Here is a 21,921-nt window from a genome sequence, read left to right as displayed (position 1 = left end):
TTTTTCAGTGAATATATAGGCAAAGTGCTTTACTGACAGGAAATAGAAGAGTTATGGTACAGGTCCATAGCAAACATAGATTTTGGATAGGCATCTTGTGGAGTAGGATAGAGCACTATCAGGCCTGGGGCACAGTGGTTAGGTGCCAGCTGAGTTGTAGACTCAGACAACAAAGTTGTGTTACTTCATTCACCACTGTTCAGCAACATGAAGAACGGAGTAGGCAGTGGGAGTAATTCAGGGTTGCTCTTTGAAAAAGGATGAGTACCCTTTGGATAATGATGTAAGGAATTCAAGGGTAGTGTCAGTAGAAAGTTGAAGTTTTTAATTAATGTGTCAGAATCTTGAAGGAAGATAAATGAGGCCAGATTTCTTAGGTAATAATCTAGGAAAGAAACAAGGGTTAGAATGACTAGAAATTACTTGGAAGATATAGAATACCTTTTGGAATGATAAGGCAGTAGGAGAGCTGAAATGGTTGGTGGTTATGGTCAGAGAAAGGAATTTTAGAGTTAAGGAATATGACAGCAGATGACTCACTGATAGTGATAAGATTTAAGGTTTTAGATCATGTGTTTTAGATATACATTAGATAGGTCTTCTTGACTTCAGGCCCCACTCTCTGAGTTCAAATCTGACCTCAGACACTTATTAACCGTATGACCCTGGTGACTTAACCTTGTTTACCTTAGCTTTCTCATCTGTAAAATGGGCAGGAGAAGGGAATGGCAAACCACTTTGCTAAGAAAATCCCAAATGGGTTATGAAGAGTCAGATATGAGTGACAGCAACAATAATTATAGAGTTAGACATGAGGGATCTCCAAGATCCTATACTCCAACCCTTTCATTTTACATCTGAGGAACAGATTAAGGTCTCTTACTTTACAAAAGTCACATAGAGATAGTAAGTGATAGAAGGAGAATTCAGACCTGAGTCTCCAAACCCATATCACAGATTCTTTTCATTGTACTACCCTCAACAAACATATACATGATTGAGATGGAGTGAAGATGTAGTTGAGGGGAATTGAAGAAATTGTTGAGCTGGGAACCAAGGATATTTGAAAAGGCCAGCAAAGGCAGAGATAAGGTAGGGAAGACATGCAAGTAAGGAAGTGGATAAGATTGAAGTATACTAGAGAGTTCGTGTTGGGGAGTAGTGACAGGTAGTTTTAATGGTTAAGTTGGATCCATTTTATGGAGGAATGCGAATGTCAGACTGCAGAGTTTGAACTTAAGTATGTGGGAAATGAAACTATAGGGTGTTGACATGATGAAAGAATTGTTTTGAGGAAGATTAATTGAGAAACGTGAGAGTGTGTAAGATGAAGAGGGAGACTCCAGTCAGGAAAATTACTGAGAAATCTTTGCAGTGGGCCAGGTGTGACAATATATGATCTGAATATGAGGTAGTGACAATGGAAAATAAGAAGATGATATTGCTACCCAGAAGGGGATATTACTGTTAATGTCCTGTTCTCCAAATGGGAGGGGTGAACAAGGATAAATCAAAGATGAATTTCAAGTTTCAAGCATGATCAGTGGGAGAAAGCTGGCCCCCTTGATTCAGTACCAGGCATGCATCTTGCACGTAACAGATATGTAGTTATTATTTGTTGAATATCTGATTGATTGGTTGAAAGGATAAGATACAGAAAAGTCAGAATGAAATGCTGATTTTGGCAAGAAGAACATTTGGTTTTAGACGTAGCAAGTTTGAGATGCCGTGAAGGTGGGAATGTTCATTTGGCAATTGAAGACACAGGAAGAAGATAAAGATTTGGGAGTCATCCACATAGTGATAATTGAAACCATAAGAAGAATAAATTCTTCTGGTTAGAGTGCTGAGAGAGAAGAGCAGAGGGTTGAGGACTTAGAAAACCAAAAATTTGGGAAAGAATCAGTATCATTTTGTATCTTTTTAAAGTGGCCTAGGGAAGAAGATCCAAAGCAGAACGTGTGGCCAACAGCATCAAATACTGAAGATTTCATCAGTTCAATTAATTATCATCAGATTTTGGGAGCCTGATGCCAAGGAAGTTAATAACATGTGCCTTGCCCCCAAGGCATTTATTATTTGACTGGGAAAAGATTTATGCACAAGAAATAGCTAGAGAACAATATAGTACAATATAGATGATTAAGTGATAAATTATGTGTACAGAGTAGCACAGCTTCAGTTCAGAGACCTGAGGAAAATGTGTAGGTATGAATACTTAGAGAAACCTTCATGGAGAAATGCGACCTAGAAATAAATGTTGAAGAATGAGTAGAATTGGATAGGAAGAGAGGACAAAGATCATTCAAGGTCATGATAATAGCAAAAGCTTGGAGACAGGAATGAGTATGATAACATGAGAGGAAAGTAAGACAATGGAGTGAAGCAATGTTCGTGTTGGGGAACAGGGCAAAGTGCAAGACACTGTTGAGTTGTGAGAAAAGGCCTTTGTAAGCAGTGAAGTATTACATAAAGTCGAGCCACTGTCATTACCAATAATATGGGTTATTGTTATTATTACTGACTTGGGGTGGTTAGATGGGATAGAACCCAGCTCACAGAGGGCATGAATGCCAGGTTGAGGAGTGTGGACTTGTTAGTACAGTAGATACCCATTACAGATTCTTGACTAGAAGGCTGAAGTGATTCAGGCTTGATTCAATAGGATGATTAATTTGCTGTCGATACGCAGGCGACATTGGAAGGTGGTATCAGCGCTCTAAACAGATAATATTGCATCCAGTCATCATCTTGAAGGGGATAGGTTGGTTTGATTACAGTTGAGTTTGCACCTCTATTTTATGAGTGTATTGGGGCAGTGGGAAGTGGGGGGTGTTTAAGGAGAAAAAGGAGGACTATATTGCTAGTGTTCATAAATTTTAACCTTTCCATTAGAAAAGTGATTCAGACCCAAGTAAGTCTGGAGTTTGGAAACAGAGTAGTTGCATTGCCAAGATCCCTTGAAGAATATTTCCTGAGTTTAAGAGTTCATGACTCTGCACTTTTCCTGCATCACTGATCCCTGATCCTTGAGAAGGTAACCTGGGAGTTGTATTTATATTTCTCTTCCTTCTAGGAATCTGTCTTCTATGGCTACAGCTGGTACTTTCCCATTCGGTGTTCTTGTATGATATGTTCCTTGTGGTATCAAGTGAAGAAATGATAAGGCCCCTCCAGAAATAGCCTAGGGAAGCATCTCCGCTGGAATATTTGTCTGATACTGCTGTCATTTGATTTTAAGAGTGAATTGAGAGCTTAGTCTTAACAGAAAGGTGAGAGGCAAGGGGAGAGAAGACCATTTAGGAGTCTGGGACAGATGGAGAACTTAGAACAAGGTGATTATATGGAAAGAAAGGGAGCAAATTCAAGAAATATTTCAAAAAGAGCCATCAGAACTTGATGTCTTTACATGGAACATGAAGGAAAAGGACAAAGAGGTTCGTAGTCTGAGAGACTGGTAACGATAGTGTGGTCCCCCTTTGTTGTGCTCTCCTCCCCTCAGCATGCCCAGTTGGTGTGGGAATGAGCCAGGGGCTGGACATGCTTGATGAAGGGGCCATACCCCCACTTCCCTTTTTAGAATAGTTAAAGATGTCCTCTGACTGCTTCCTTACAGCTGTGATCCTGTCGGGAAGAGCTATATTTCCCACCTACCACTTTGCTGATAAGGGAATACAAGAGAAATGGGGATTTGGAGGGGAAGATGGTTTGGGGAGAATCTATTTTATTTTGGATGCTTGTAATATACAATGATGATGAAAAGTCCAAATGGAAATTTATCATTGGATTTGAAGATACAGTGAATGAAATTGAATAAAAGACGTCAGGACACAATGACCAAACTGTAGAAAACACCCGTTGTTTAGGGGCTAGAAAAAGAAAAATTATGAGCAAAGTAGAATGAAACCCAAGAACTAGGATAGTATGGTGACAGAGAAGCCAGGAGAAAAAAAATGTATAAGATACACAGTCTTAACCTTTCCTCCTGCCGACAATATATAATAAATATTTTTTAGGTGGATAATGCTCAAGAATTAAGTGTGAGCAGGCCCTCCTACCTTATTGCTACGATACAAAAAATGTGCTTACTTTTCTTTGAGCCTCAGTTTCCTTATCTATAAAATAAGGATAATGTTTGTAATTGCTATCTCATGGGATCATTCTGTTGAAAGCAGTTTGTAAACCACAAAGTATTGTGTCCATGAGGATGGTAATGATAATTCTTCTTGTACTTCAAATCCTGAATAGATTTCTACTAAGAGGCCTTGCCTGTGCACTGTTCCCACTTCCCCACTAAACACCCTCCCAGCATGCACTAGGAGCAGGAAGAAAAAATTCGTGAATCTAATCTCTCAAGGTAACAATATTAATGAAGATTAGAATAGTTCTTTGAAGTTGTTTCATTCCTGCACAAGAGCAGTAGAACTTCTCAGCATCAAATATGCACATCACAAAGACCAATTAAATTGAATTAAGTTAAAATGAATTTGTTATGTAGCACATATTTCTAAATTAGGTTGACTTAGCTATATATATATATATGGAAAACATCCATTTATGAATGTCAGTCATGTTTCTGATGCTGCTGTGAAGGTATGCCCTGAGTGAGATAACTTGAAAATTAGTGAAGTCAGTTGCCTCTAATGCAACAATAATATTAATACCTAATATTTATCCAGCACTCACTATATGCCAGGCACTGTGCTAAGTGTCCATAGAAAGGAAGAACTGCCCTCTCCAAAGGTGGTCCAGTTGCTCTCTTTATGCTCAGACACATTAGTTCCAGTGGTTTCTGGAGAAAAGTGGTAGGTTTTGTGGGAATATGAAATAGCAGTAAATATCTGTGTGAAAAAAAAAGCAATATTGGCAATTATTCACAAAGTTATTGTTCCTCTTCATCTTTCATTCTTTATGTCTCTGAAGAGATGTAAATATATTTTTATGTCAAAGCACACCATCATTTTTAGTAGTTTATAAATTCTGTGCAGGAAGGTAATGTAGTTGCTTTGGGTTCAAAATTTAGAAGATCTCTACATACGTATGTGCATCAATACTTAAATCACTGAGGCAGAGAAGAAAACCCTAAGAAGGTTATCTACCACTTTATTATATCTGTGCTAATTAAGCATTAGCATAGATAATTGAGAGTTGATTGCAAGGTTTACTGGTATGACTACAGAGGACAAGAATAGTGGGGTATTTACCCATTTTTTAAAATAAGTGTCATTCCTTTGGGAAGAATGTCCAAAATCTTGCTTGATGTAATGAAGGTGTAGGGATAGCCAATGTGTTAAAAAAAAATCCCCAAGATGATATCTGTGTTCATAGAAGAACATCACTTTCCTAGTATTCAGATTTATTTGTTTATGTTTTTATAGTTACAAGGCTTCTCTGTCTAGCTTTTCAGTGAACTCCTGCTAATCTTTGGCTACCTACCATATTTGTTCATTTCATTTGTATATTCTAACCACAGAAACAGAAACTAAGGGATTTAAGGGATCTCAGAGGCCATTTAATCTAATTCAGAACTGAAAAATAATCCCATGTAGGACATCCCCAACAAGGGGGTACAGCCCCTGTTTTAAGGCCCTGCTTCCTCAGTTGTGATTGTTCAGTTTTTTCAGATTCTTTGGCACCATTTGGGGTTTTCTTGGCAAAAATACTAGGGGTTTGCCGTTTCTGGCTCCAGCTCATTTTACAAATGAGCAACTAAGGCAAACAAGGTTAAGTGACTTGCCCAGGGTCACACAGCTAGTAAGTAACTGAGGTCTGATTTGAACTCATGGAGGTACCTCTTCCTCATCCATTGCACCTCCTCAGAAGCAGCCTATTTTCCTTTTGAATAGCTCTGATCATTGGGAAATTGTCTCACTGGTAAAATTGAATCTGTCTTTCTGCAACTTCTGCCCTGTGCAGAACTTCTGTCTTCAGGGTCCAAGCAGACCCAATCTAAAGCCTAAGCCATGGAACGATTCTTCAGATAGTTAAATGGTTACCATGGTGATACTACTACTACTACTGCTAGTACAACTGATTAATGTTAATAATATCAGCTAGCATTTAAATAGTGATTTAAGATTTGTAAATCAACACTTCACATAATCTCATTTGGTTCTCACAACAACCCTATTAGGTAAGTACTTACAGATGAGGAAACTGAGGTTGAATGATTAGCTCAGGGTCACACAACTAGGTAAGGACCTAGCCAGAATTCAAACTCAGATGTTCCTTATCCTTGAACTGTTCTTTATATTGTCACAAACTCAAGATGAGCCCCCCTCTTGTCCTACAACACATCTAATGCATGTTTATCACTGCTCCAGTTATGAAAAATATGAAATTCAGCAACTTAGCTGTGAATTTTGTGCATTCTTTCCTATTAAGGATAAACTATTAAGTTCAAAAAAATCCACAATAAAATAAAAAATCCCACACTGACTTACTGCAGTGAAAATGAATATTTTACTATAATAATAGCTGACCTTTATATAGTATTTTGCGAGTTATAGAACATTTTAAAAAGTTATTTGGGACAGCTAGGTGGCACAGTGAATAGAGCACTGGTCCTGGAGTCGGGAGGACCTGAGTTCAAAACAAGTCTCAGACGCTTGACACTTACTAGCTGTGTGACTTTAGGCAAGTCACTTAACCCCGACTGTCTTACCTCCCCCCTCCAAAAAAAATGCTGATCTCATCTGATACAATTCTGTGAAGTAGACAGTCTAGATTCTGTTATACTCGTTTTATAGTTGACAAAACTGTGGTCTAGAATACTTAGTGACTAGCCCCAGATTACATGACTAATATGTGCAGAGAGAGTCTTGAACTCTGTCCTTGTGCCTTCAAATGCGGTGTTTCTTCTGCGTAGAATTACATGAAACCTTACAGATTAACTGGTACAATCCTTTCATTTTAAAAATGAGAAGAAAAGGACCAAAAATCTGGTGACTTGCCTAAAGTGTTAAATCTAAAGTCTTCCCAGTCTAATTGCTTGTAGTATGTTGAATTATTTTATTAAAACAGAAAAAAAACAGAAGAGCAACACTTTTGAATATAAATCCAAATTTAATTCAATTTCTCCAAAGCAGTGTGATGAAAGGAAGTTTCTTATAATTATAAATATTAATAACAAAGAATTAACATATGTTGGGCCTTAAAAATAATCCTTATTCTTATCTTTTTTTTTGGGTAAATGTATGTGTTTGCAGAGGTGTGACAGAAATTGGGTTGAGTCCTTCCATGACAATAATGGTGATTCTAGTTTGTATTCCATACTCCTGATCACGTCATATTTCATACAGAATTCTTGGTATTTCCCAGGTTGCCAAGGAGGCTTAGGAGGTTACAACAGTAAGCTAAAAATAAGAAGTTTAGTTCTCTAACCTGTTGTGCTCACAGAGCCTACAAAAAGTTCAGTGCCTTTCATCTTAAGAAATGAAACTTCTTATTGAAAATTGGCTATAATAATCCAATTTGGCTTACCTAAAAATTAGTGCAATTATATTTATGCCTTGATGGAATTTTAATATTTTTTAAGTAGTAGCTTGGTAAAATAAAGTTGGTTATGATATGAATATTTCAAAGTGCTATTAGCATTACAATTTTTAAAAAGAAGTTTTCTCTCCCTCTCTCCCTCCCTCTCTCTCTCTCTCTCTCTCTCTCTCTCTCTCTCTCTCTCTCTCTCTCACACACACACACACACACACACACACACACACACACACACACATCTCCTTGAGGGTTTCTATTTTCTTTTACTCTATCTCCTCTCCCTTCATTCATGTAAACGTATATGTTATATATACACACACCTTTGTGTATAATTTCTATTTTTTTTTAACTAGACCTGTGATTTCATCAGTGTAGAGAACATTTGATTAGGAAAATTCCTCCACCAATGCAGATGGACTAGTGTGCAACTGAAGTGACTCACTGTTCATATGTATCAGAGACAGTCCTTTCATCTAGGTCTTCATAGCTCCAAGACTGGCTCTTTGTCCATTGTGTCATGGTGCCTTTCACGTATGAATACACACATGTGTATGTATGTGAATAATTTGGGATGGTAACATGTTCTAGGGAAGTGAGGCCTGCAACAAACACACTTAGGCTGGTACAGGTGAGTAGCATAGTTAATGGAAATTCAGATGGTTCTAACTTATACCAGTTATTTTAAGACTTATTTTTTTAAAAGCAAAGTTTATTTGAAGCATTTATTAATTCTCTTGAAAGACACTTGTTTTATAGCAACTTCAGTTGCTTCACATAGTGTGTTATAAGAGTATGGGTTCAGGGACTTTGGTTGATTATTATCAAATTATAACAGTAATTGCAATTTTGTTTCTGTCTCACTGATGAAAGTGAGAACATGACTAATTAAAAATTTAAAGGGGATAGCACTCTTCACAGATTCTTGATCAATTAAGCTATCATTTCTGGCAAAGAGCACACATACTATTTTTTCATTGAACTATGTTTTCAGCTGAGTGTGGCAAGTATGTAATATCCCTGCCACTGTCAGATTGCATGAGTTCGGGGGCTCTTGAATTGTGGTAGGACCAAAGGTATTCAAGTATCTGCAGTAAGTCTGGGACCAACACAGAGAGCTCCTTTGAGTAGAGGGCACACTAGGCTACATAAGGAAGGGTGAAGTAGCCCAGATCAGAAATGAAGTGCAATGGGATTGGGCCCATGAGTGAATTCTGCGCTTCTAATCTGGACAAGATAGGAGACCTAATCTCCAAAAAAGAAAAAAAGGGAGAAAAAAGAGAAAAGCAAAACAAAGAAAAACTGTTTTTAATAGTCTTTATGTTTTAATAACCATTCAGATACCTACAAATTTTAAACACTTGTAGATTTGCCCAGTTGATCTCCACAAATATTGTCACTAAGAGTTTTTGATTGTGTTGGATTGCAGAAAATCAGAATAAGCCCACACTTGTTTAGAGTTCTAAGATTGTGTCATTTTGTGTTCTACAAAAACACCATTTTCCAAACAGTTCCTACGAGGTAAATAAGACACTGTAGAAAAATTGCAGTGCTTGTGATGTCTGCCCCACCAAACTCTTCAAATATAAAATTGCGTGTTATCATAAAGTTGTGACATCTTTTTTTCTAGTATGAAATTAAGTTTAATTTCCTTTGGCTTGTGCAAAATGTGCCCAAACTTCTTGTTACAGGGCTATTCCAAACTCTATTACTGACCCTGGCCCAGTGCAGTATAGACAGAATATTGCAACCTCCAAAGTATTCTGTGGCCAAATTCATTTGGGAAACACTGTGCTAAAGTATTGTTCCACAGCCAATCCTGTGGAATTTGTTCCTTTAATTTTTCTTTTTCAAATAGAAAGCAAAGGGGCATTTTGTTCTTTAGTCGGGGACTTTGAGAAAAGCAAGATAAAATGCAGCTTGTGGAGTCCTCATGTATCTTCATAGTAGTTAATTTCATGCATGTATGAAAGATAATAGATGTGATTCCCAGATGCTAAATATTTTTGAGCCTCTGCTATATAGTACTACTATCTGGGGCGTAATGAAATTAACTCCTGCAGACTGATAAATTATTGAAAATAATGAAGTTGAAGAAATTCATTCATCTTAATCAGTTTATATATTTCCATTCTAATCTTGATGAAGCAGCACAGTACATTTGGAAGCCAAATCTATTGACAATGGACTCTAGACTTGCAAGATAAATACAGAGCTGAAAATGTTGGGGTTTTTTGTGATAAACAGCATCTTTTTTTCTTACATGACTCTGTTTTTCTTTTAGTGGCAAAGCATTTCTATAACACTGGTTGAGAAAGTTCAGATGATTGCTGTAATCCTAGGATCACTGTTCTTAATAGCAAGTGTGACTTGGCTTCTGTGGTCAGCCTTCAGCCCCTATGCGGTATGGCAAAGGAAGGACATCCTCTTTCAAATCTGCTATGGGATGTATGGTTTTATGGATCTAGTGTGCATAGGTAAGCTTATGACATCAAACTTTGAAAACTGTCAATAATATATTTGTTATTCTCTTTTTGCAAATTCTGTCAACAGCAGGATGTTCTGATTCACATTTGCTTGGACGGTCATTAACCTGTTTGAGGGTGGCAGGCGGGGAAGCAGAGATTTTTTTGGAATATAATGTAGTAACTGTATTTACATCTAATTGGGAGGAAATAAAATATTCTTAATGTAAATTTTTAAAAAATTCTAAAAGGAAATGATAACAGCCTTCATTTTTTCCAAATAGAGCAAATAGTTCCCTAGGTCCCTTCCTTCCATCCCAGTCCCTCAAAAAAAAAATGATAATATTCAAAAGTGTGTTTGCCTACTTTGGAAATAAAAGGGTAGGGAAGCTGAAGAGACCATTACATAGATGGACAGTATTAGGACAAGAATTTCCATTTTGAAATAGCAATGGTAATGGCATCTTTCATATATTTGATGTGCTCTAAATGATATGACTGAGTATGAGACTGTTTAGGGAGACAATGGGGTTGTCTTTCATGAAGTGAGCCAGATTCTCCTAGGGCATAAGCTTTTCTCAGAAATTATTGGACACCCTAGGAAAGATTTGCTAGCTTTTCAAGCCACAAGGTACTACTTAGTAAATTAAATGACTTGGTGGAGAATGAGATTGAAACTCTTAAATGGCTACCTGTAGTTTTCAGTTATGCATGTTAGACCCCTCTCAGTGTGGCCACAGAGATAACTGAGATGATAATGGAAAGTATATATAATTTTTAGAGCCATGATCTACATTTTTAGAGCCATGATACATCTGTAAGCTAGGAACTTTGAAAAGTGAGCTGCATTAACCCTTCAAGGTCCCTTACATTACTATTTTGAATCAAGCCCCATTTTAACTGATGTCTACTTACTCTCCCACCAAAACTAGTGAGCTACTTATAAGCTGCAAATGAGACCATAGTTAATTCACTTTCCTTTCCTTTCCCCCGTTGTCTCATGGTCATGATCAAAGGAAGAGGACATAAAAAAAGGTGATGGACAGTCATTACCTGAAAAACTCGGTTATCTCTTCCTGCCCTTGTTTCCAATGGAGAAGACTGAATTGATTGGATAGTGTGTAGAATCATTTGTTAAAGGAGGGGTTAGTCCTCTACTTCAACACCACTATTTTAAAGAGTTAGTTATTGCCGATTATTGTTGATGAAAAAATATAATTTAATTCTTTCTTTCTTTCCCCCATCCCCAAAATAAGAATCTTATTCAGTTTCTGAATATTGTTAAAATACTGAAAAACAGTTTTCATGGGTGAGAAGAGGTTTTTTTTAATATTTCACAATTTTCAGAATATTATTTCTTGTTATGTAATAAATGATGAAAATTGTTGGTTGTCCTAACAAAACATTTTAATTCCTCAAACAAGTATTTTAATAATTTTGATCTTTAAAATATAATAACACATTATTGTAAGTAATGTAAAATAATAAGGAGTTTTATACTTTGCTAAATGTTTATTTTTTTCGAAATCATAGTTTTTCTTGGTAATCAGTAATGTAAACAATTATTATCTTTTGGGAGTAAACACTTTCATTAATTCGGTATTTTTATACTGATGGTGCTTTCCATTATCTTTTAATGAATAGATTCACATATCATCACTAAGTCATTCCTAAGCCACTGAAAAATATGAAAGAATTCACAATAAAACATAGTTATTTTACTTGGCAACCTCATAAATCTGTGTAAACTAGGTCAAAAGAATATGAGCCTCTTGGAAGTATATTCAAGACCATTCATTTATTCAGCAGTTATTATACATCTAATATATGCACATAATACCATGCTAAGTACCATGGGAGAGTCAAAAATAAATAAGGCAGGATTGCTGACCTCACTGTACTTTATAAGCCAATATTACTGTATTAATAATTAACAACAGCAACTAACATTTTTGTGGTGCTGATTATTATGTACCAGGCACTTTGCTAAGCACTTTACAATTATTATCTCATTTGGTCTTCACAACAACCTGGGAAGAAGGTGCTATTATTATTCCCATTTTACAGACAAGGAAACTGAGGTAAACAGAGGTTAAGTGACTTGCATGGGGTCACATAGCTAGTAAGTGTCTATAATACAAGTTTATAGGATCATGGATTTAGAACTCGAAGGCACCTTGGCGGTCATCTAGTCCAGCCCCTTTCTTTTACATATGAGGAAACTGGGGCACAGAGAAGCTAAGCCGCTTATCCACAACCTAGTGTATTTGCTCGTACATTTCAGAGGCAGGATCTGAACGCAGATCTTCCGACCTTTAAGTCCAGTGCTCTAGCCACTAGGCCATACTGCTTCTCTATAGTAAATGGCATCCGTTACATCTAACATTTCAAATCAGTTTAAATATGCGTGCTCCCAAAATGATGACATTATCAAAGTGAATTAAATTGCTTAGAGTGAAACATACCGTTAATAAGCAAGCCATTGAATTTGTTCTTCACACATCCTTCTGTTTCCAGTCCTTCAGAACATCAAGCAATGAAAGCCACAGTGTCATCTTCTGAGTAAGAGGCTAGTGAGTGGTTTCCTGTTTGGAGGGAGTGTTGGCTGGTATTGCGGGTTTCAGGATGCTCCTTCTTAGAGGGGAAGTGAATGTATCATCATTAGGCCAGTGGTGTTGCCAGGACTCCACTAAGATGCTGAAGCACTTGTTACAGATTCTTTCTGTCTTGTGATTCTGGCTGTGACTCAGAAAAATCCAGTCCATCAATAAGCATTTGTTAAGTACTAAAGAAGTCTGTCTGCTTGTCTGACACATGGCTGTATATATAAGATGCCCTGAGAATTGAGTGACACGTGTGGGAATCACGCTAAACTGAATCAGTTGTGTAATTTGGTATTAATGCCAAAGCGAATACTCTTCTGATCAATAAACAAGTGTTGAATGTGGAGAGGATTATATTGTATTTAGTGTCTCTCCATATGCTCATTTTAATCTGCCCTGGGTACCAAATCTTAAAGGAATATGGAGAAGTGGGAGAGACTTCTAAGGAGAGGCACAAAGACACTTTTAAGAGGTAGGAAAGTAATATTTGTCCAGGGAAAGGCTAAAACACAGCTATTCAGAGAAGGCAAAAAATTGAAACAACAACCTCTAAGTCTCATAGATATTCCCATGAAATGCATGTTATCTACAAAATATTTTGTTAAAGTAGCTAATGTTTATTGTCATTTTTTATGTTTGTCAAGTTGTTTCAGCCATGTTTCTAACTCTCCGCAACCTTCATTTGAAATTTTCTTGGCAAAGATACTAGAGGTTTTTTTGCCATTTACTTTAGCCCATTTTATAGATGAGGAACTCAGGCTTAGGGCCACTTAGTAAGTGTCTGAGGTCACATTTGAACTCAGGTTCTATTGCCTCCATACCCAGTCCTCTATTCATTGTGCCACCTAGCTACCCTAATTATATCACATGAAATAATCTTCTGAAAGTTGTGAAACATAAGAAAACTTCTTCTGAAGTCAGTTGCTTTTTAATATTCTAGTAATATCCCCAAAGTGAATATAGAAGTTGGCTGACAAGTTATTTTCCATTTTTACTGAGTAGCAGACAAGTATAAATGAGCTTCAACTGCAGCATAAGGTATTTAGGTCATCTGTAAGTCAAAACTTTCTGACAGTGAGGGTTATCACAGAAGTTACAGAGTGAAGTTAAACCTTCTGATTATTTGGAGGTCTTGGGGGGAAATGGAGTGCTATCTGTTTATAGGGGAGTGGGGAACTGAATGAAATTCCATCTAAAGGGCCAAGAAAGGACATTAGTTAGCTCTTAAAGGCTTCCTTTGTGTCTCTGATTCCATACATATTTGAAAGATACAGTTGAAAACGTAGCATCATCTAGCTAGCTAATAAAGGAGTTATCAGTCTTTAGAGCAAAATATTTAATAGGCAATTTAATTTCTAAAAAAAAGTCAGCCACTTAAATAGGAATTCAGTTTTCAGAATATTTTTCAGAATGAACGTATTCTGGTTGTTGAGGACTTAGTTAAATATTTAATGATGTGCCCGTTCACCTTTTCCATTGTTTGACTTTCTTTTGATATTAATTTATTGGCAGAAGTGTCTAGAGTCTAGATGGTATGGGATTGAAATAGATAGGTGGATAGATTGATAAATGGATAAATGGCTCAATAAACTATGTTATCTGCTTCCTATAAATGGGTTTGCATTTTCTAAATGGCGATAGAACTCTGTGTTCCAAGAGAAATGATTAAAGAAGAGTGAGCTCAACAGTTTCTGGAGAAGGGTATTCAAGGTTAGAGAATAATTGCAAGGAGGTAGAGGAGAGATAATCCATAAAAGGCAGCAGGCCTGTTCAGCAGATGGCCTTTTTCTGTTACCAACATTTCTTATGATACTTCGGTGGAGTAGGTTCAAATTCAGTCTCTGAGCTATTTCTATAACTCACTACTTTATCAACTGCACTTCACTGCTAGAATAATGGAAATGCAAAGAAATATAATTTTATATTATATTTTGGAGGCTCTTTTTAATATTTAAATAGGTGGCATTCAGACTGTGGTCATGCACAAAGAAAACCAATATAAAAGATTTAAATCACTGCAAACATTGCAGCCCAGTGGCAGTAATTTGGAAGGAAGTAATAACCCAAACTTCTTGTGTTGGATTCCTTTTAAGAAGATTTGTGCTGTGTACAAATGAAGATTAGCAAACGGAGGAATAAATTGAAGTGAAAATACAGGCTTGGAAGTATGGTAACACTTTCAGCCCAAGGTTTGGTTCGTAACATCCAATTTATCATATGCTACAGAAGAAACTACCATTAGACATGATTTAAATAGCAAAGCATTTTGCTACAGGAGGAATGCGTTTGTAATACTATTCAATTCTATAAATTCAACAAGCATTATTAAATGCCCACTATGTACAAGGGCACTGTGTCCTAGTCACTAGGCCTTGGAAGTTAAAAATGAAAAACAATTTTTGTTCTCAAAGAGATTCCATTCTACTGGGGGTAACCAGGGAGAGGTAAAGGGGAGGGGACACATCATGGACACAGCTAAGTAAATACAAGGTAATTTGAGGAGAGAGAGGACATCAGTAATTGGGACAGTTAGGAAAGGCTTCCTGGTTCAAGTGATCTGAGCCTTGGAAGAAGCTCATAATTCTAAAGGCTTAGTTAGGTTAAAAAGTGCCTGTATCCCAAGCGTGGGACACAGAAATGGGAATTGGTAGAGTGTGGTTGGGATACAATTGCCAACCAGTTTGGCAGGAACATGGATTCTACAAAGGGAAATAATATGACATAAGTCTGGAAAAGCTTCTTGGAGCCAGATTGTGTAGATCTTTAAATGCCAGGCTGAGGAAATGAAGCACTGAAAGGAGTCACTGAAGATTTTTAGCTGGAGGTATAGATATGTATTAGGTACCTTAAAAAAAGATGACCTGGAATTTAGGAATTTAGAAAATCATGTTGTTAGCTATGTGTAGGATAGACAGGGGGAAACAGATAGCTGGGAGACCAGTTTTGAGGCTACGAGTGTCTTCAGAATATGAGGTCATGAGATTTTGAAGCTAGTGGAAAGAAGGGAATAGATGAGAAAAAAGTTGTGCCTGTGGGAGTTCAGGGTAGGGGAAGAGTTAAAGGTTATATCAAGGTGGAAAACCTGGGTAACTGGAAAGATGTTGCTACACTCCACAGAAATAGAGAACTTTGAAAGAAGGAAGATACCAAATTCTCTTAGGAACATGTTGAGCTTGACATGTCAGTGGAACATTCAGATGGAGATATCAAATTGACTATACAGAATAAGGGTTCAAGGGAGAAATTAGAACTTTATACATAGATTTTGGAGTCATCTATATAGAAATATTAATTGAACTAATGGGAGTAGATGAGAAAGAACATCAAAGAGGGGAGTATAGCAAGACAAGAGGTCCTAGGACAAAGCCTTGGAGGATACCAGTGGACAACAGGATATCGAATTGATGATGGATATCAATAGACTGAGGGGGAGCTTTAAGACAGTTCACTTCAATTAAATAAGCATAGATTAGATGCCTCCTATGTGCAAGGCACTGAGCTAAGTTCTGAGGATACAAAAACAGCCAAAAAACAATCCCTGCCCTCAAGAGGATTACAATTGAATAGGGAAGAAAACATACAAACAAATCTATACAAAGCAAGCAATATATAGGATAAATGGGAAGTAAATTAAAAGATGGTAAACAATGGAGTTGAGAGGGGTTAGAGAAGATTTTGTGATTTTATTTGGGACTTAATGGGAGCCAGGTAGGTCAGTAATCCAAGGGGAGTAGGGAAAGCATTCCAGCTATTTGTTTGTGGAACGGCCAGGAGGCCAGTGTCACTAGAACAAAGGTTATGTGTTAGGAACCACGATATAAGAAGACTGGAAAGTAGGAGGGGACTAGGTTATGAAGTTCTTTGAATGCTAAGTAGAACATTTTGTTTTTACTTCTGGAGTCAATAGGAAACCACTAGTTTCTTGGGTAAGAGAGTGACATGATCAGATCAGTTTTAACAAAATCACTTGAGCATCTGAATGGAGAATGGATTGGAGCGGGGAGAGACTTGAATCAGGCAGACCTACCAGCAGGCATTACAGTAATCAAAAAGTGAGGTGATGAAGGCCCGCACCAGAGTGGTAGTAGTGTGAGGGGAGAGAAGAGGGCATTTTGAGGGATGTCACAAAGGTGAAATCAATGAATGGATCTGGGCAACAGATTGGATATAGAGGTTGAAAAATAATGATGAATCCCAGATGATTCCTAGGTTATAAGCTTGAGGAACTGAGAGTATGGTATTGCCCTCTATAATAATCAGGAAGATAAGAGATGGTGAGGACTTAGGGGCAAAGATAATGAGTTTGATTTTGGAAATATTGCGTTTAAGATGTCTACTGCAATCTACTTTGAGATATCTGAATGGCCAAGATAAGAGACTGGAGGGTCAGCAGAGTTGTTAGGGCAGGAAAGGTGCATTTGAGAATCATAAGCATAAAGATAATAAGATCGCCAAGTGAAGTAGTATAGAGGGAGAAGAGAAGAGGATCCCTGGACAAAACTATGAGAGACACCTATGTTTAGAGGGCATGATATGGTGGAGGATCCATCAAAGGAGACAGAGAAGGAGCAGACACATTGGTAGGCTGAGAACCAAGAGAAAGTGGTGTCCCTCCAGTCTAGAGAGATGAGAAAATGATCAGCAGTATCAAGGGAATGAAGCTTGGATTTGGAAACTAAGAGATCATTAATGATTTGGAGAGAGCAGTTTCAGTGTAGAGATAAGGTTGGGAGCCAGATTGTAAGGGGTTAAGGAGAGAATGAGAGAAAAGAAGTGGAGGCACTTATGGGAGACAGTCTTTTCAAGGAGTTAACTAAAAAGGGTAGAAGAGAAATTGGATGGTACTTAGCAGGGATGGAAGGATCAAGTGAGGATAGGGGACACTGGTGCATGTAGGCAGTAGGAAAATGAGCCACTAGAGAAGGAAAGATTAAAATGAATGAAACAGAGTAGGCCGTCCATTGGAGGAGATGGAGTGGAATGGGATCACTTGAACAAGTAGAGGAGTTATGGAGCAAGGCCACTTGTTTATGTTAAATAGGAGTGAAGGAGGAAAAAGTCACAGAAGGCACTTGAATAATAGGAGATGAGGAAGTGGGGGGAAGAGCAAGGGGATTCACAGTGAATGGCCTCAATTTTTTTCTGTAAAATATGACACAAGGTTCTCAGCTGAGAAAGGGGGAGAAGGAGATCCATGGGAGATTAGAGAGGTATGAAAAGGTTTGGACAAGTCATTATGGAGAGGGGGATAGGGATAAGGAAAGTGTAGTTGAATTGCCTGCTATCAGTGAGGGCCCACTTAAGGTTGTGTAACATAAATATATTGCAGTGGATCCAGTCAGAATGGTTAGATGATTTTCTCCACCTTTGTTCAGTGTCATATGTGCAGGTGCAAAGGTGGATTGCAGGAGTTATCTGAGGCTGAGGCTTGGCTGGTCATAACCAGCAGTAGGATAAAGGAGCTAGGGATTCGAGAGAGGACACTTTGGAGTTGAATTGGTTGACCAAGGAGCCAGGAGGGGGAGAAGAGGAGAGGGAGATAGCCTGGGAGAGAATTGAAGGGTCAGAGGACTAGAGATCAGGGTAAGAATGAAGAGTTATATTATGTCAGGGAAGGCAGAGGGAGAAGAGAAAAGTCAGTAGAAAAGTGGATTTCATGGAGGAAGAGAACCAGGAGAGAGCAACTGCAGAGAGAGGAGCCAAGAGGAGGAAGTCAGCCATGTCACAAGAAGCATGAGGACCAACGTAGGCTACTGAATTTAGCAGTTAAGAGATTAGTCATAAGTTTATAAAGTTTTAGCATTTGTTCGATGCAATGCTAATGACTACAGACATATACACACGCAATACACATTTTACATATACATTATACATATATGCATGTATACAAATACTGTTTAGTGAACTGCCTTGTCAGTGGTTTTAAATTCATCTAGTCCTTTTTGCAGCCAGTGAATAAAATGGCATATTGATTCAGGAGCTGCAACTATGAAATGAGGATAAACACTGTTTGCTCCTTCCCTAATTAGTGTCATAATTAATGTCGGAAAACTCTTTGATTCCCTTTGAGACATTGAGAAAATGTAATTGTTGCTATAAAATCAAATAACTTGGATTAAAATTTTGAAAAAAATAGTAGCTTTAAAAGGTAACCTATTAGTGATTCATGTAATATCACTTTGATGGTTTTCTTTGAGAATTTCAAAAAATCATTTATTCATTTTTGCATGAAATCACTTTTATCTATGAACATAAGACTTTCCATATTGGATCAGCCCTGTGGTTCAACAAAGATATATTGTGGAAATGTATAATTGTTGTCTCTGAAATCTCCCTCAAAGGTTAGTGGGCCTATAAACATCTTTTTTTTTTTTTTAAGTTATTAGCTGCTCTTTTATTTTTTCAAAATTCAATTTATTGCAAATTCTCTCCTCTCTACTCTCCCTCTTCTGTCTATTAGGAAGACAAAAGCAGATAGAAGTTTCCTTTTTAATGAAAAAATAACCTTTACTTAGAATACAAAATTATTCATGAGTTCATAGGATTTACTTTAATGACTTTTCCTAAAACTTTCATGACAAAAGTTGTAATGCTACTAAAGCTTTCCAAATAAGTATTCCAACAGGAAATAACTATTTATGGTTTGGCAGTGTCAGTGACATAATGCACTATTTTGGAATATAATTCATTTGCTTAGAATTCTGTCATGAAAATCTTACCCATATTAATAATCTTTGATTCAGTTTCACTGGATATAGAAATATCCAAATCGAGTTACACTTATTCAATACAAGTAATCATAATAGATGTTTTTTTTCTGACATAGGCTCAGAGCATTTTATCAGTTCATAAAAGCAGTTATTAACTATGCCTTAGTTTTATGTAGTTAAATATAAAAGTGATCCTCTTAAAAATAAAAGTCAAGGTGTCTGTGGCCTGATTGAAACAGTTTAAACTATTCACAGCATGCTGAATTAACATATCTTCACAAAGATCCAAAGAATGCGTGTGGGAGACCAATATTATTCAGTTGCACAGTACAATCTGTGGTGATTTTAGAAATGGACAAGGATCCCTAGCTTAGGGAATATTTGTCTAAGGAAACAGGCAACTAAATAAAAAAGCTTGCTGCTAATGATTTATGAAGGATCATGGCTTCTTCCCACTACCCATGGCTCTCTAGAAAATAAACTGTACCTCAATTGTTGCTTGGAAAATTATGTCTTTACAGAAATATTTAGTGCCTGAAAGAGAAAAACAGTTAAAAGTAATTTATTTTTGAGAATTATTTAACATGAAATTTTACAAATAAAATTGGATAGACCCAAATCCACATTTGTCTTAATAGATGGCAAAAGACAAAATACAGCAAACAAACAAACAAAACCTCAGTCAGCCTCTATGTGCAATTGCACATGGTTGTGTCATGTCCATTAAAAGTCTTTTACAGAATCGTCATCTCAGATCAATAGAAGAACACTGCATTCAGCGTTGTCCTTCTACCAGGCAAGTTGCTATGGCATTTGCATCTGTTTCTCCATGCTTTTCTTTAAAGTAATTGCTTGGTGATTGCCACCTGCTTGGAATAGTTTGTCATACTTGCTTTGTGTACATCAGTCATGACCCCTAGTGCCCCTCCCTCCTTTAGGTTGTTGCTTTTATTGCCTGGTATGCCTTTTGGGCCTGGGCAACTTTGATTTCACACTTCCCAGAACAATATGATGATAGTTGTTTTCTAATAAAGTCTTTATTGGTTTTTTTATCTGTATATGTGATAAAATAGAATCCTCTTCTTTCATATGTTATTGTTGTCCATGAGAAGTTCAATATTCTCAGTCTCTTCAAAATCTCCAAAATATTCTGTGATTTGTTCTTCATATGTGTTTGGGTTCTGTCTACTTACAAATACTTTTTTGAGGGAGCCTTTTCCTTTTAAAGCATTAGCCCTTTGGGAGTCTATCAACTTGCTATTCAGTTGGTGTTCTTTGAGTTGACCTCATCAACGCTGGCAGAGTCTTTGAAAAGCATACCAGATCTATTTTAACTGTGAAATCTACAACCTCTCCAAAATGAGAAAGGCACTCAATCAGATCTTGCTTATATCCCAGCTTAGTCCTCTAATAGAAATTTTATTGTCATTCTACTGGTTCTTGTTCATGTTAACTCATCAGTGAACTCCTCCATGTTGTGTACTTGCTCACATTCTCCCTGGTGGTAGAGTTGTTGGTCAGGGGGAGGTGTCATGGAGAGAGAATCACAGTGATGGTATGTTGTATGGAGCTGGATTTAAAATGGCAGCACAACAAAACAACGCTTATTTCAGTGAGCATACTAAGTCCTTCACTTTTATTTCCTCATGAGCCCTTTAGAACTGTGGTTGGTGGTTGTGTTGATTAGAGTTCCTAAGTCTTTCAAAGTAGTTTGTCCTTACAGTATTATTCTTAATGTAGAAATAGTTCTCTTTGCTCAGCCCATTTCACTCTACATCAGTTCACACAAGTTTTCCCAGGTTTTTCTGAAACCATATCCTTCCTCATTTCTTACAGTATAGTAGTATTCCATCATATTCACATAACTTGTTCAACTGTTCCCCAATTGATGGGCATCTCCATAGTTTCCAATTTTTTGCTACAGTTAAAAGAGTTGCTCTAAATGTTTTTGTAAATATGGATTTTTTTTCCTTTTTCTTTGAGGCAGATACCCAATAGTGGTATTGCTGGGTCAAAGGGCATGCACAGTTGAATAGTCTTTTGGGTATTTCCATATTACTTTCCAAAATAGTTGGACCAATTCACAGCTCTACCAGCAGTGCAATAGTGTATCTGTTTTCCCATAGCCTCTTCAGCATCTGTCATTTTCCTTTTTTTTTTGATCAGTTTAGACAATCTGATTAGTGCAAGGTGGTACCTCAGAGTTGTTTTAATTTACATTTCTTTAAATTATTAATGATTTAGAGTTATGATATCAAACTCAAATAGGAATGAAGGATCACCAAACCATTCATAAGGATCCCTATAGATTGAATATCAGTTTAGAAAAACACATTTTATTTGTTTTTAAACATAGATCTGGCTCAGGTTGCACTTGGGCCATGAGTTTGGCACCTCTAATTTGGAGCATTTTTTCATATGGATATTTATAACTTAGATTTTTTCTCTGTGAAAACTGTCCATTCATATCTTTTGACCATTTATCACCTGGGGAATGGCTCTTAATCCTATACATTTGACTCAGTTCTCTGTGTATTTTAAAAATGAAACATATATCAGAGAAACTTACTGCAAAGATTTTCCTCTAATTTTATGCTTTTCTTATAATTTTTAGTTGTATTAGGGTTCTTGTGGAAAAAAACTTATAAAATTTTA

The 21,921-nt window shown here is 37.0% G+C and overlaps 1 protein-coding gene across 1 annotated transcript in view; it reads left to right on the top strand.

The window, feature by feature from the left end:
- MARCHF11 (membrane associated ring-CH-type finger 11) overlaps positions 1-21,921 on the top strand; it is a 149,298-nt gene that overhangs the window by 110,307 nt on the left and 17,070 nt on the right. Inside the window, 1 exon segment of the mRNA XM_072605459.1 lies at positions 9,773-9,965. Coding sequence (XP_072461560.1) covers positions 9,773-9,965 — 193 coding nt within the window.

Source organism: Notamacropus eugenii, chromosome 4 (assembly GCF_028372415.1).
Source record: "Notamacropus eugenii isolate mMacEug1 chromosome 4, mMacEug1.pri_v2, whole genome shotgun sequence".
NCBI classification, from domain to species: domain Eukaryota; kingdom Metazoa; phylum Chordata; class Mammalia; order Diprotodontia; family Macropodidae; genus Notamacropus; species Notamacropus eugenii.
The sequence above is the reverse complement of the archived record's forward strand: the minus strand, read 5'-3'. Positions and strand labels throughout refer to the sequence as shown.